The 15,323-nt window shown below is 41.0% G+C and overlaps 1 protein-coding gene across 1 annotated transcript in view; it reads left to right on the top strand.

Annotated features, from left to right (window-relative positions):
- The window catches only part of HLF (HLF transcription factor, PAR bZIP family member), a 35,245-nt gene extending 26,305 nt beyond the window's left edge, over positions 1-8,940 (top strand). Inside the window, exons 3-4 of the mRNA XM_015645871.3 lie at positions 1,642-1,862; positions 4,742-8,940. Coding sequence (XP_015501357.1) covers positions 1,642-1,862; positions 4,742-4,957 — 437 coding nt within the window. The 3' untranslated portion in view covers positions 4,958-8,940. The remainder of the gene's footprint in view (positions 1-1,641; positions 1,863-4,741) is intronic.
- Positions 8,941-15,323: the final 6,383 nt, after the last annotated feature.

The following is a 15,323-nucleotide window of genomic DNA, read 5'->3' as shown; positions in this document are numbered from 1 at the left end:
CATCCATCATCCATCCATCCATCCATCCATCCACGATGATGGATCTGTCCCCACGGCTGCTGTCCTTTGTTGGGAGGTGACACCAGGGCAGGGAGGTGACTCAAGCCCGCCCACCGCCGTCTCCAGGAGGGATGAGGCCACTCTCCAGTGGCAGAAGGAGAAATGTCTGTGCTGCCATCACTTCCTGGCTGTATGACCAGGGGACAGCTGGAAATGCCACATCCTTGCCCCGAGAGCGGGGAGAAGCCGGTGGCACCGCCAGTTCCCGCTGGATTAACGAGGGACTGCGGGCAGCACCATCCCTCCCTCTCGCCCCCTCTCCTGCAGCCACATCTATATTCTGATAACTTTGATCCTCATTTTCTCCTCTCCCTCGCCCTCACCAGCCTTTCCTGGAAGCTGATTTAATCAGCTCTAAAATAGGAGTTACAAAAGCTCTCCCTTAGCAAGTGCAATTCCCCCGGTGCGTTTTCCGTGCGGTTCCCATATTATTAAAATAAAAACTACATTGTTAATGCTGGCCTTGGAATCAGAAATGGCATGTAATGTTTACTGTTTTACACCCTAAATATTGCAAATGTGGGCACAAGTAAGGAAATATTACACAGCCACAGGATGTTTTTGTAGTTATCATGAAAGCCGTCATCTCGCTAAAGTCAAAGTGAATTAGCAAATAGGCAATATTTAAAAGAATATCTGCTTCAATCAGAAGTCTTCCCTCTGAAGTCTGTGAGGCTTCTACTTCTGAGGCATGTGAAAACTTCTGAAAATTCTGCCCCCAGGGATAGTCCGTGCTTAGGCAGCTGACTTCAGGATCCTATTTTTGGAACCTTTGCTTGAGATTTTAAATTGGATTTTTAGTGGGAATGGTGCCCAAATTGATGCTGTAGGATCTTGAAGGCTTTATCTAAAATAAAAAAGATAAAAACGGGAGGTATATCACTCATTTTCTGGGGATATGCTCCTTTTTATTAGATTTTATATACTATAAAAGAGAAATGCAGCATCAATAAGTGTCTTCTTCATTTTTGCAGAGCATCCTTAAGGAATCATTGTAGCCTTTCATGCTGCTGGTTTCCTTCACTGTGTTTTAGAATATCCCTGGTAGGATTTCATCAAGAATAAATAGCAGTCTCCTTGGAGTGCTTCAGCACAGCTGAAAGTGCACTTTCATGAGATGCTATTCATGGCAAATACTGTACATTGATTGTAAAATAAACGTATGTTCAGAGGTTTAACTGTGAGGGGTTTCAGTGTGCTGATAGATCTGAACTAAATGACAGTACTTTTGATCTGTTCTTGAGGATGGGATGCTAATGAAGGGGCACAGGTTGGAGCAATTTATCTTCTGCCTGCAGTCCAGTGCAACTCAGTGTTGGCTTCAGTGATGTTATGTGAGAATCCAAGATTAGCAACCAGAGTTAGGAACAGATTCTGAATATAAAGGCCATGAGCATGTCTGGATCAGAATACGTACCTTGCAGAATGGACAATCTAATATTTAGCAAGCAAAGACACCAAATCTGAAGGGAAAGCTAAAAGAATTATTGCTTGTAAAGTATGTAGAGATCTTCTAAAACCCTTTGATACAATTAACATATTTTTTTTTAACACAGCTGTATTTATCCTGTATTTCTGTAGGTCAGATCTTGCCAGCAAACCGGAACACACCGAGCCCCATTGATCCTGAGACTATCCAAGTTCCTGTTGGCTACGAGCCTGACCCTGCAGATCTTGCTCTGTCCAGCATTCCTGGCCAGGAGATGTTTGATCCTCGCAAGCGCAAGTTCTCCGAAGAAGAGCTGAAACCCCAGCCCATGATTAAGAAAGCTCGCAAAGTCTTTATCCCAGATGACCTGAAGGTAATTTGGGGCTGGTGACAAGGTCATTCCTACAGGGTCTCTGACAGTTGCTCACTGAGGTAGAGGTTTGGAGCATGAATCTGTTCTGTCATGTAAAGTAAACCTTTCAGTCTAAATCTGACTTTGCTGTAGAATAAAACTGTTCAGGGTTCTGGATGGCACTGAAGGGAGGATGTCCCGTATTAGTTATGCAACAGTTGAAATTCATGAGCTCAATATTCATTTCCTTTGTATGCCAGAAACTTCCTGCTTGACCTTGGACAAGCTTGCTTTGTCCCATATTTCCCACTTATGAAACAGCCTGATCATTTTTCCTTTTTCTTCATCCCCTTTCTATTCATGTTTCCTTTTTCTTCATCCTCTGTCTGTTCAGCACAGACTGTAAATCCAAGGAGAATGGAGGACCCTGATGACAAACTGAATATATTGTGTCTTATTTGGAAGTTGCTGTAGTTCTGTGTTTAATAATGAATAAGAACACTATAGTAAAAACTATTTCACTAATATATATTCACTAATCCAGGTGAAAGAATCTAGACAAGTGGTAGGAAAACAGAAGAAAACAGAATTTTTCTGCTGAGAGGTGTGTTTTAATACAATATGTAAAATACAATACTACATCAGTATTTTAGAAGAAAGAGTCTGTGCCACTCACTGCTTCTGAGATGTGAACAGCAAAGTGCATGAAGATAGAAGGAAAATTGATCAACTGATGCAGGTTATCAAACACTGAATATTATTTGCAAAGTTGTCTTCCTGGTATGTGGCTTCCAAGAGGATCTCTTTTATCAGAGGCAGTCAGGGCAGAATTTCATTCTGCTGTTGCTACTGCCCCCAAGAGACACAGCCTGAGAGCCTGTTGGAGTCAGTGGGAATCCCTGGCTGCATGTGCAGGGAGCCTGGGATGCCATGTGTTTGCACCAGATTGATAGCATTAGGGAAAGAAGCTATTTTTATCCCTGAGCATGCTGCGGTGCGAGTTAAAAGCACAGAAATCACAATTGCTGGAGCGTTCAGGTTGCTGTCACTCTGCTTTCCTTTGCAAAGTTTTGCCTGCACCTGACCTTACTTGTCCCTTACCTGGGCAAGCCCTGTTGGGTTGCAGTGCCCAAGGGAGAGGTGTTTGCTGCAGGAATGACTGGAGTTTTTCCCTTGACACGTCTCCCAGGTACCCTTATTCATCAAAGCCAGCTTTTGGCAAAGGTCCTGTTGGCCAGAGGTGGAAGCCAGCAATGCAGCACAGGAGTGGAGCAGGAGCTCAGGGTCTCATTCCCTTGGGATCATCCTATCGCTTGCCCTTGACTTGTTTCAGAGCACTTGACCCAAGTGCTGCTTCTGCCCTGGCATGTGGAGCAGCCTCTGGGTTCTGGGGGAGGGTAAGCAGATTAGACCAGTCAATCGTCTCTGGGCTGCATGTGATTTGGAAATGCCAGCCCTACCTCTTTCAGGCCTGGATTAAGGGATTTGCCATAGCAATTTGTTAAAATAAAGAGGGATGAAGCCTAGGTGGCACACTAATAAATTGCTTAAAGCTGATTTTTATGGAGTGAATTGAGATGGGAAATTATAAACAAGATTTGGGTCATAGCTTTTTGCTGCATGCTTGTTTTTTTGGAGGATTTTGCGGGGCCTTGTCTACGTACAGGTGAAGAGCCATTTAGAGATAATGCTGGCTCCAGATCAGCATTCCTGCACACTTTGTTGAGCCAAACTGATAGAAAGCAGTTCAGGAGGCCTCCTGCCAGCAGTTGTTTTGCTCCTGCTTTGCCTTGTGCAGCAGCAGAAGGTGCAGAGCAGCAGGATTAGGCTGGGCTGAAGGACCCAGGAGTGGTGGGTGTTTGCTCAGTGCAGCATAGGAGCAGCTGTCTCTGCTGCCCTGTGCTGGTCCTTGCGAGCTGCACAGGGAAATGGGAGCATGTTAAGATAAAGAAAGAGGGAGTTTGAGCTCTGTGACTTTTCCAGGCAGTTTGAGGGTTGAGTGGCTGCATAACTCTTACTCCTCAGGGGGCAGAATTTCACTTTTCATGAGAGATTCTGCCTGCTTTGTATTTCCTGAGTTGTTCCAAAGTTATAGAATTTAATTCATTTACGAAGCAACATCAAAACTACCATTTTGCTGAAGACCACTTCATTGGAAGACTGGAAAAATCAGGTGAAATTCAGTAGTTACTTCAAGTCTTTGATACACCAAGGCAGTAAGGTGATCTAGAGGCAGGTGTTCAGGGATAACACTTTGGGAATGTGCTAGCTTATGAAACCTCAGGGGGTCGTGGACCTATTTCTGTCCAATGCTTTTTTTCCCCACAGTCAAAGCATATTGCACAAACCTCTGTGCTTGATCCCAGCCATCATCGCCGTACCAAGGAATCGTCTTGCAGTGACTTAGTGGTGCAGACAGGAACATTTTGGGGCTCTGCAGAGTGCTCTGAACACTGAAAAAGAGCGGAGCAGAAGATGAAACGGGTGATAGCAGCACAGAGAGTGAAGCAGGTGTTGGCTGGCAGCGCTGAGCAGGGCCAGGGGTGATTATTGCTGTGCAGCCACTGTGCAGGGTGAATCACTTAGGTAAGGTGGATGTGCTAACTAGGTCAGCCTACAGGGGAGATGGATTGTACCTCCGGAACATTGCTTCACTTTTCCTTGGAGGAATTCCCTGTCAGGAGGATGAGGGGTTAGCGTAAACATTTTGACAGAAACATGTGACAGCATCTGCGCTGCCAGGGCGGATTGTGCCGTGCAAAGCTGCGGCTCCACAGCGTGACCCTGGAGCCACCGCGGCTGCTGGGAGCGGCTCCCGGCGGGCAGCTCTGCTTTTACCAAAATCTAACACCTTTCCCTGCCTCTGTGTGTGTGTGTGTGTGTGTGTGTCTCACGAGCAGGACGACAAATACTGGGCCAGGCGCAGAAAGAACAACATGGCAGCGAAGCGCTCGAGGGATGCGCGGCGGCTGAAGGAGAACCAGATCGCCATCCGCGCATCCTTCCTGGAGAAGGAGAACTCGGCCCTGCGCCAGGAGGTGGCCGACCTGCGGAAAGAGCTGGGCAAGTGCAAGAACGTCCTGGCCAAGTACGAAGCTCGGCACGGCCCCCTGTAAATCCGAGGTGGGGGAAAGGGGGTGTTTTGATTGTTTTAGGTTTTTTTTTTTTTTCTTTTTTTCTTTTCTTTTTTTCTTTTTTTTTTTTTTCTTTGTCGCAGGTTGGCATTTGACTAGATGGACAATGTGTTTCCTGTTTGATAGCACCACACCCAAACCAACCTTTCTGTCTTCAGCACTTTACCAGAAGCAGAAACAAAACTGACTTAACATTGGGATTTTTTTTGTTGTTTTTTTTTTCTTTTTTTTTTCTTTTTGTTTGCGTATACGTGTCCCTGTGTGTGTGTGTGTGTGTGTCTGTGGGTGTGCATGTGCGTGGGTGTCGGTGTGTGTGTGCATCTCAGCACTTCCCATTTTTATCAGCCCTCTTCAAAGGGTGCCACATTTTTACCTGGACTGTTGAGAACCTCCATAGTAAGCTTTTTATTACCTTTTTTTTTGTTTTTTTGGTTTTTTTCTTCAGTGCTGCTTCAGAGTAGGGGTTTTACGTTCCATCCTCCTGATTTACTTGGAAAGATCCCAGCATAAATTACAAAAAAAAAAGGAAAAAAAGAAAAAAGAAAAAAAAAGTAGATCTCAGTTTTTTTTCGAGAGTAACAAGCTATCGTTTTAAGTCTGTCTAATCAGAAAAGTTAACATGCTAATAAAGTGCACAAATAATAATTTAGTACTACACTGCAGAACTATTAATTTATAGATCGCTTTCGTTGTATTTTTAAGTTTTGGTGATAATTGTCTTCAGATTTAAAAGTGCTGTTAGACTGAGTTTAGCTATACTCATGATAGATCCCATAATGGCTTCTCTGTAGCTACTAAGGTTCCTTTTCTCTCCACAGACCCCAGGTAGGTAGGTAGGAGTTGTTGGTAGAGCACAGAGTGTGAACCTTGCACTGCCTGTACCTGAAGCAATAATCCTGCGTGCATGCTGCCCCGATGTTCCCAGTGGACATGGGATGGTTCCCTACCCAACAGAAATCTCGATGTCTTTAACAAGGAGTTCCAAAAAGTCCCAGACACGTTCCCATGAGCATGCTGACTGTGTCCCTGCCGTGGGGGAGTGCATGTGTAAGGAGCAGGATCATTAGTTGAAAGCGAGAACAAAATCAAATAGCGTCAAATCAGATCTGATGTTGAAATCAGAGGGGCTTTTCTGTTTTCAGTTAGTTACCCCATTTTGTGATTAAAAGTTGAATAAATACCTAAATTCAGTTGTTTTTTTCCCATGTTTTGTAATATATTTTCTGTGGATTATATCTTGCTGTTTTAAAAAAAATCACTTTTATTCAGTTAGAAGAAGTCACTGGTTTGCAAAGCCCATTTTTTCCTAGTGATTGTTGTTTTGAGTGTGACATGAACTGATGGTTCTGAACTTTATTGTTTTAAACTCTGCTTTTGAAGATGTATGTTCTAATATAAAGTGGACTTCTGAAAAATGAATGTAAGAGACACTGGTGTATTTCAGAGGGGGATGGTGTTGTCATATACTGTGGTTAATCCAATCAATCTGTTTACTCTAGACCAAAAGGATAGATATTATAAAATGTATAAAGTTTATACAGAATAATTATAGTATGTTTGTTTTGTACAGTATTTTTCAAGTACAAATACTGACAATGTATTTTGAAAGACATATATATAGCAAAAAGAAAAAGCTATTCCATGTTTAAAATATATAGCAAAGATATATATTCTCCATTATTGTATAGAAAGGAAATGCTTAGGGGTTTGTTGGTTGTTGTTTTCTTCTTTTTTTAAATCCATAATAATTTAAGGCTGGCACACTGGCATGTTCTGTGCTTTAAATTAAATTTTTATGGAAGTAATATGACTTTCCAGGATGTTCCATATTACTGAAAAAGAGAGACTTTTTAACTTTTCATTAGAAACACACAAAGAAACTGTTTAACGGGGCAAAGAACAACATGGATTTTAGTCAACTATTGATTGGACATTACAACATTCTGTAATGGCAGAAAAATAATATATAACACAAAACCACTCATAGTCATTTCCAATCTGCTGCTGCTGCTATAATCTGTTTCCAGCTGAATTTTTTTTTTTTTGTTATGAACAGCTCAGATCTTGTACACAGCTGTGTGTAGTGCATACAGTCAGTAACGTGAGGAAAATACGGTGCTACAGGTCTTGCTCACAGTTTTCTAAGTGTTCTGACATTATTTTCAAATAAAAGTGTTGTTCATTCCATTAAATCATTATTCATGCTTCAGGAGATGGCTGCAAAGAGCTCAGCATTTTGGTCAGCATTAAAAACACCCTTGCATGGATGGCATTTCTGCAGTATTTTTCCACAGACTTGTCGGTGTTCCTGTACCGTGCAGTGCTTGCCTGTGGACCATTTGTCCAGCAAATTGAATTTCCATGTGCTACAGCAAGGTTTGAAGTGCAGTGAGTTGTTCCCCAAAGGTCAGCAGAAGGCACTGCAGGGGACAGGAGGGTCTGGCACAGTCGGGGTCTGTGCTGCAGCCACCTGGGAACAGCCCTGCTTTTCCCTCTGGGAGAAGCCCTGGCAGGGCTCAGAGGTGCTGGGGACATCCCTTTACCCAGCTCAGGAACCTGCAGCAGTCTCTCACAGGGGACTTTTGGGGTGACCCAAGAGCAGGGTGAGGTCAGTGGTGCTGCAGCAAGGGTGGGCTGTGACCACAGAACTTTGTGTAACGTGCAAAAGGCAGCTCGGAAAAGAAAAGAAAAATAATAATTCTTTTGTTTCTTTGGCTAGGGAAGGGGTGGGGAAGTGGTTGAAGACTGGGTGTCACAGGTTTATTGAGGCATGGCCACAGAGAAGCACAGAGGTTCCTGGCTCTACCTTGCCTAGCAGTCCCAGAGCTGCTTCAGTGTCTCCTTGTCCCACCCCAGGACTGGGAATGTCACAGGCTGCAGCTTCTCTTTTAGGGTGGCACTTTCTGAGGAGCCTGGGGCACTTTGGCACTTCCCACCTCCTGTGGGACTGAGCTACTCTGGCTGCTCTGAAAAGCTCACCTGGGAAAAACAAACAAACAAACAAACAAACAAACAAACAAAAACAATACAACTAAAAAAAGCAAAATATGTGGGCTTAAAATTTGGAAAATCTCCAGGCTCACTATCCCAGTTGTCTCCCTGAAATAACAATGAAAATAAATAAATGGAAGTTCAGCTCATTTTCAGTTCCCAAAGACAGCTCAGCTGGGCTCATCACACCTCTGATGGCTTTGTTGCTCATGAAGGAGCTTTTAGGTATAAGAAATTGTAATTTTATAAAAATAGAAATATATATATTTGCAGAATAATTAATAGCTTGTCTAAATAATTCACTGACCTCTATTACACTATAAGCATTGGTGAAATGCTTGTCTTCTCTTTCGTTATTTCCTGAAACCTAGAAGTGGATTTTTTCTTTTTACAAAAGAATGCCCTCTAGAAATCAGTGGGGCTGGAGATGGATTTGTGCATCTGAGCACCTTGGGGCTCTCCATGGGAAAGGCAGAGGAGGAGGGGGTGGGGTATTTCTTTTTCTGTTTTGAGTGGTGCTGAAATCACTAAACCAAGCACCGTGGAAATAAGTTCTGACTTGAATCCACAAAAGCAAGAAATTCAGAATGCAGGGGAGGAGCCAGAGTGAGTACCAGGGATGGGATTGGTTCAGACCCCCCTTATTTGAATGTCTTGCCTCTGTGGGTTTGTAATACCCCCAGTTATCGCTTTAAAATTATTTTTGCATGTAATTTTACAATAGAGATGTGCAGTATATTTTTATTTTGATGACTTTTATGTGAAGAAAAAAAAAATTATATTAAAACTTACATGTGATCAACCATTGTATTTCTGGCAACACCAAAAGACAGAATTAAATACAAGTTTAACAAATAGATCAAATTATCTGTATGACAAGAAATGGTTTGCATCCTGTATGCTGTTCAGCCCAAATATTTTTTTTTGTCTGTTATTCTTAATGTTTAATAAACTTTTAAATTTTTCTTCTCTCAGCTGTGTGCTTGTTTTGGTGTATGAGGGCATGGGGCTTTTGGGAGGGAATTTTTCTCCCCCATCCTCTGGTCTGTCCCACCAGGGGATGGATCCCAGCTAATTTGGGGGTGGGGGACAAAAATCCCTCAACCTTCCCAGCTGCCACCAGGCTTGGGTATAAGCATAGCAAATGTGTATTTACATGAGATGAAATAATTCAAATTATACTATAATTAGTGCTATTTACTATTTTAACAAAATATTATAAATATATAATATTATATATTCATATATACACTTCATATATCATGAGATGTTATCATGTGTTAATTCACTATAAATTCATACAGTAAATTCATAAATTGCTGCATATCAAGGAGCACTTTTTACTGTTGTATAACTCATTAATTCTACTCTCCATTATAGCTAATATTTTATATGGCCCACATGACAGATAATACATCTGCAGTTTTTAGGTGTCTAGTTGATATAAATAGATACAGCCTGGGAGAGAAAAACTAACTCAGGACTAACCCTTACTTGTACACAAGTTATTAAATATGTGTACATATGTATCTATATATTTGTAGCTGGGTACAGAGCATGATATATAGGCACACATACCTATAAAACTCTGCATTTTAATATACATAGTACCTATTATGCACAAAATGTATGTTTTAATAACACACTGACTCAAATCTCCCCTCTGCATGTGTGCATGCTTTCATTAGTTTGAAATATATAGCTATAATATAAATTCATATATTAAATTCATATATTTTAATACACATATTAAAGATATGTGTGTATATAAATTTATAAATATATAAATTAAAATTGTATTTTAATATAGCATAATTGTTTTTATAAACCTTTATAAATGTATCAATAGCTTTATTAATACAAAGGTTTTTAATGAGACAGTGCATTTGGTCTAATAACCACAAACACACATATCTGCACAAGCACAAATTTCTGTGCATCCACAGAGCTACACATTGGCTAATTATACCTTCATAGATAATATTTAACAGCATTTATTTTATTAATAAGCCTTTATAACTTGTTTTAAAAATACATATTTATTTTATTGCTATGAAAGCCTGGTTTTGCAATATTTGTTATGCATAAGCTACAATTGCTACAATACACAGTGTGAGCACACACATCCTTTTAGCTCCATGTTTTACATATTTACAAGTTTAATAACTGTATTTCATTTAGGCTACCAGAATTTGCTACTTGAATAAGACTTTTTTAATACAATTTAAAAATGTTTTATTGTTTGAAAGGTGCCTTTATGATACTTGCTCTGAATTATGCACAAGAGTTGTCATAATATGTGTGGGTGGCCATACATGTGCCCATATATCTCTGTTGGGTTATAAACTCTGTGTATATATATATATATATATATATATATACACACACACACACATATACATATATATGGATAGATAGATAGATAGATATGTATACATACCCTATACATATATATGTATGTATATACATGTGTAGTGTGTCCATTTACTCCTGTATAAACTGATATAAATTCAGTTATATTTTCATACAGCATACTTAGCAGATTTTAATAATCTAGGTTAATATTTTTTATATTTCAATTATGTATTTTATTGCTGTAAAAGTCTGTTTTTACTACATTTTCTATATTATGCAGACACATATATGTGCACACACACATGTGCACTCCCCTTCCTCTCACTGTCTAGTCAGACAGAAATGTAATAATATTATTTCCATATAGCTAATGGAACAGAATTAATTAGATTTCGAATATTTTTAAGATTAATCTAAAAATTGTTGTCACTGACAGGTAAAGATCTGAGTATATAATATATATTGTGCACCAAAAATGTGTTTTAATAACTCAGAAACACTCCCTGCTCTTGTGCTCAGCCCCTCTACACACACAAACATCTCTATCACAGAGGTTTTCAGGTTTAAAAAAAGGGATATATTTTTACTCAGAGACACATGTATAAAACAATGGGGTTTAAAGGTTAAAAATTTATATATTTTTTTTATTATTTTAAAGGCTAGATGTATATTTTTGATTTTTTTTCCAAAATACATGGGGTAGATTTAATTATTATGAAGATTAATAGATGTTATATGGGACACAACATGTGCTGCTTCTAATACACACATTCACCCTGTCTAGGTGTTTATCTTTACATGGCCACAAATAGAGACATTTAATAATTATATTTCACACTGCCAACTCATCAGCATTTTCTTCATTAGTATGGATTTAGAGCTTTTGTGTCCACATTTTATTGCTACAAAGATTATATTTGCTATATATATTATTTATTATGTACAAAATATATTTGTTATAGTGCAGAAACACACAAGACCTCCTTGACTGCCTGTGTGTGCTTTTAGTCACATTTTTATTATAATATTTTTATATAAAGTATAGAACAGATAACACATAAAAAATGCTTTTGGAGATGTTTTATTCTTTATTTATTTGACAGGATTTTCACATATGGTGAGGTATTTATTAGCACACATTTACATATCCAGAGAAAATGTAAAAAGTATTATTAATACAACATAGTAACATAAATATATTTTAATATGGAAGTATTTAAAATAAATTTTCCACCCCAAGCCCAGGAGACACACCCTGAACACATCTTTAGCAGCATATTTTGGAGTGGTTCGCCAGAGCTTTTGCCACTTTGGTGTCCTAGCACTTCTAACCCACCTGCTTTGACTTTAGGATAAATTTGGTGGATTTAACATTTTTGGGGTGATTCATGGATGAAACTATAGGAGAAAATCCACGATTTAAAGATAACAAAAGGACTGGAAAAGTCTGGTCTCAAAGTGTTCCCTTGGCCAGACACAGCTCTGGCAGCTCTGGAGCTGCCTTAGGGCTGGGTTTGCTGTTTCTTTTTAACTTCTTTTACCCAAGTCCCAGTTTTCATGAAACCTGTGAAAATTTAGGGATCTTTGAGATGCTTTAAATCCTCTATCACCCTTCCCCAGCAGCTAAAAATTATTATTCTGGGGACAAATAAAGACAGAGCTGTACCCACTGTCTGGACGGCAAAGGAATCCTTGGTACTGCATTTAAGAGGAATAAATGGGATTTGTTACTGTGACTGTGTCCGGTGCATTTCCACACTGTATTGGGGTTTTTTAACAAGTAATCATTCCCTAAATGCAGGTGTGGGTGGGGAAGTGGAAGAGATCCATGGTGGGAATGCTGAGAGCCCTTCTGAGCCGACACAAGAGGTCATGCAAGAGCCGTGAGCAGCTCCCGAGTGCTGGGCTCTGCTCCAAAACACCACCAGCTTTTCCTCTTTAATATCCCCTTTATCCAACCTCGGTGCAGCTGCAGGTGAGACCCTGCAAAGATCTAAATCAGGGTGGTCAGGGGACAGTCACAGTGTCACCTCAGCAGTGCCACTGTCCCAGCCCCGTGTGAGACAAAACCTGCCTGGAAGGGCTCTTTGAGCTGCTGCAGACAGGACAAGGAGTTACAGGCCTAAAATACAGCAAAGAAAACAGTGCTTGGGCAGCTGGAAAAAAAAAATAAAATTTGAAGGCAGCAGGTGAAACATTGAAATAAACTGCCTGGGAGAATTGTGAAATCCCCATTATTAGAGGCTTTTCAGAACAAGCCTGTCAGGACTGACAGGCAGAGTCCATCCTGCCTGCAGGCAGAGGAGGGGCTAAAAATATCTCACAGTCTCTTCAATCTTATTTTCAGTGTTTTGGCAGAAGGCTGATTAAGCTGCTCAGCACCACCATCAGCTTCAAGACAAAAGCCACTTTCAGGCAATCATATATATTAAGACACATCTTTAAAAAAAATCAAATCCATATTCCCCTCCTGGACCAATCCTGAGCTTCCCATGTTCATGGGTTCGGATCAAAGACAGCTGAGTTCCCACAGCAGCCGTGTTCAATCCTCCAGCATTTAAGATGCTATTAAATCCTTGCTGGTTGAAGCCAAAAGTGCCACAGGTTCCCCACGTTCAGTAGGTGTTGTGGGTTGGGTTTCAGTGTTTCAACATCCAGGATATCATCTTTCCAAACATCCAAACATCCTCTGGGCTGCTCTGAATGTCCTGTTGGAGAATGGCTCAGCTGCTGGCTGCCTGAGTCACAGGAGCCACATCTGGTCACACCTCTGGGCCTCTCCTGGAAGCCACCACCACCCACCAGACACTGAGGAGGTGCCTGCAGGAGCTAAAGCCACCCCTTCAGTCAGTCTCTTACCAACAGCTTTCCACCTCTGAAAAGTTTAGGGAAGTTTGCAAAGGCACCCAAAGGATTTGGGGACTCAAATCCGTGCCAGCAGGGCTGGGGCTGATAAGTAACAAAGACATCAGAACAAGACCCCTCTGAGACCACACGAGCTTCATTAACCAGTGATGTAACACGTTATAAAACTGGCCTCTCTGCCAGCCTTTTGCAACAGGATTTTGGTTCCCCAGCTTATCCTTAGGAACAAGCAACCTGATTCTGCAAAGGGAACAAGCACTGACACCCTTACTGCTCACCAGACAGGAGGAAGAGCCTGGGGTGGAAATAACCCAATGACACACACCCAGCTCAGTACCAAAACACCATCCACCAAACACTACCCAAATACAAATCTGAAAACTCTTATCAAGAGAGCCCTGCACTCCACATTGGACCTGTGAGAGGAACTTTTCTGTGTGTTCAGCTGGCACCTGGGACAGGTGCTCTCTGCTGAACTCTCCAGGCAGGCTGTAAAGCTTGCACCAACCCCAAGGCTGAGCAGCCTCGTGCTGGGAATGCCAAGTTAAAGGCATCCCAGCACTTCCAACGGGCACTAGAGAATGTTTCAGGTGTCTTATGTCCATTCCCTTCCCTCTGGCAGTGGTTGGTGAATTTATTCAGATGAATGATGACTGAAAGCCTCCCAAGCAGCAGGATGGAGGAGCAGCCTCTGGCTGTTGGAGCAGTGGTCCATGGCACAGGCTGAGAAAGGGAAGGCAGAAAGCACCCACAGCCTGGAGCCAGCTTTACTGTGCCATCCTGATCACTCTTTTGTCAACTATTTTTAGCTTTAACCTTATGGCACCTATTGATGGTTGAGAGCAGTCAGCAGCAGAGCCCAACATCCTGCACTCTTTAAAAATAGCAAAGCATGGAGGAAAGATTTAGTCAAGCACATGATGTGACCATGACAGCCTTGGCCTTCAGGGACATCTCGTGGCTGAACACACCAGACCCAAGTAAAGCATTGTGTAGAGGTTCTGAGCAGGAGGGACATTTAAACAAGAAAAAAAAAAACAAACAAAAAAGTTTTAGCATCTTCTCTTTAACTTGCTCATTCCAGCCCCAACAATGTGCATTTTATAAAATATCCTGAGTTGGAAGGGACCCACAGAGCCACTCAAGCCTCACTGGAAAGGACTTCCTCACTTACCTAGAACTGGGAGACAGCAACACAATTTCTTACCATAACCACAAGTAATGGAGAGAAATGTGGAGCAGACAGGATTGGAACAGGAGCCTGCTTTTAGACCTCCTTTTGCTAACAGGAAGAAAAATTAATACTGTCCTTGTGCAGTCCTCACTGTTTAATTTAACAATTCAAATGAGCACTCTCAGATAAATTCTTAAATGAGGCCCTTCATTTAATAGAATTATTTTTTTTGATGCACAGGATATTGTGTTATTAAAACATGACCTAAGAACATACCCAGTATTCAGAGCACCTGTTGCATCCCAGACATCTGGAAAGGTCCATCTGAAATGTTTGCTGTCACTGCTTCATTTAGATTCAGCCTACTTGTTGCACTTCTAAAAGCTAGAGGCACAGAAAATACAGAAGCAAGTGCTTTTAAAAACATTTGCCTCAGGAACACACAGAAATCCTGTCCCTGGACTGCAGCAAGCATTAGTGGAAAAAGCACTATCCTTACTCCTGAGAGGAATCAGCCTCAAGAGCTGCAATTAGATGGAGGGGAAAAAAAGAAAAGACTAATTGATATGCTTGCTTTTCAGACAGAAACACATTTTTAGTTCAGCTTGTCTATATTTTATGCAATGATACTCCTCCAGGGATAGGAGCAAAATTATGTATCTCAAGCTGAGAAAAAGAATCCCAATATATAATGGTATAAGAAAATTGACCCAGAACAGCAAAAGCAGAAAGGAAGTTCTAAATTATTGACCAAAATTTAGACAGAAATATTTTTTTTTTCCATGCTAAAAACTGAATAATTTGGATTACAGTATTTCCTACTGTTTTTAAAGCATTGGCTGAGCAGGCATGAGGATCCTAAGCTTCAACTCAGGGTCCCTTTTGTCAGGAGTAGTGTCAGTCCCTGCCTGCCTTGCCCAAATGATGGAGAGGGAAAAAAAACAACCACCAAGAATACAAGAG

This window comes from Parus major, chromosome 18 (assembly GCF_001522545.3).
Source record: "Parus major isolate Abel chromosome 18, Parus_major1.1, whole genome shotgun sequence".
Lineage (NCBI taxonomy): Eukaryota > Metazoa > Chordata > Aves > Passeriformes > Paridae > Parus > Parus major.
The sequence above is the reverse complement of the archived record's forward strand: the minus strand, read 5'-3'. Positions and strand labels throughout refer to the sequence as shown.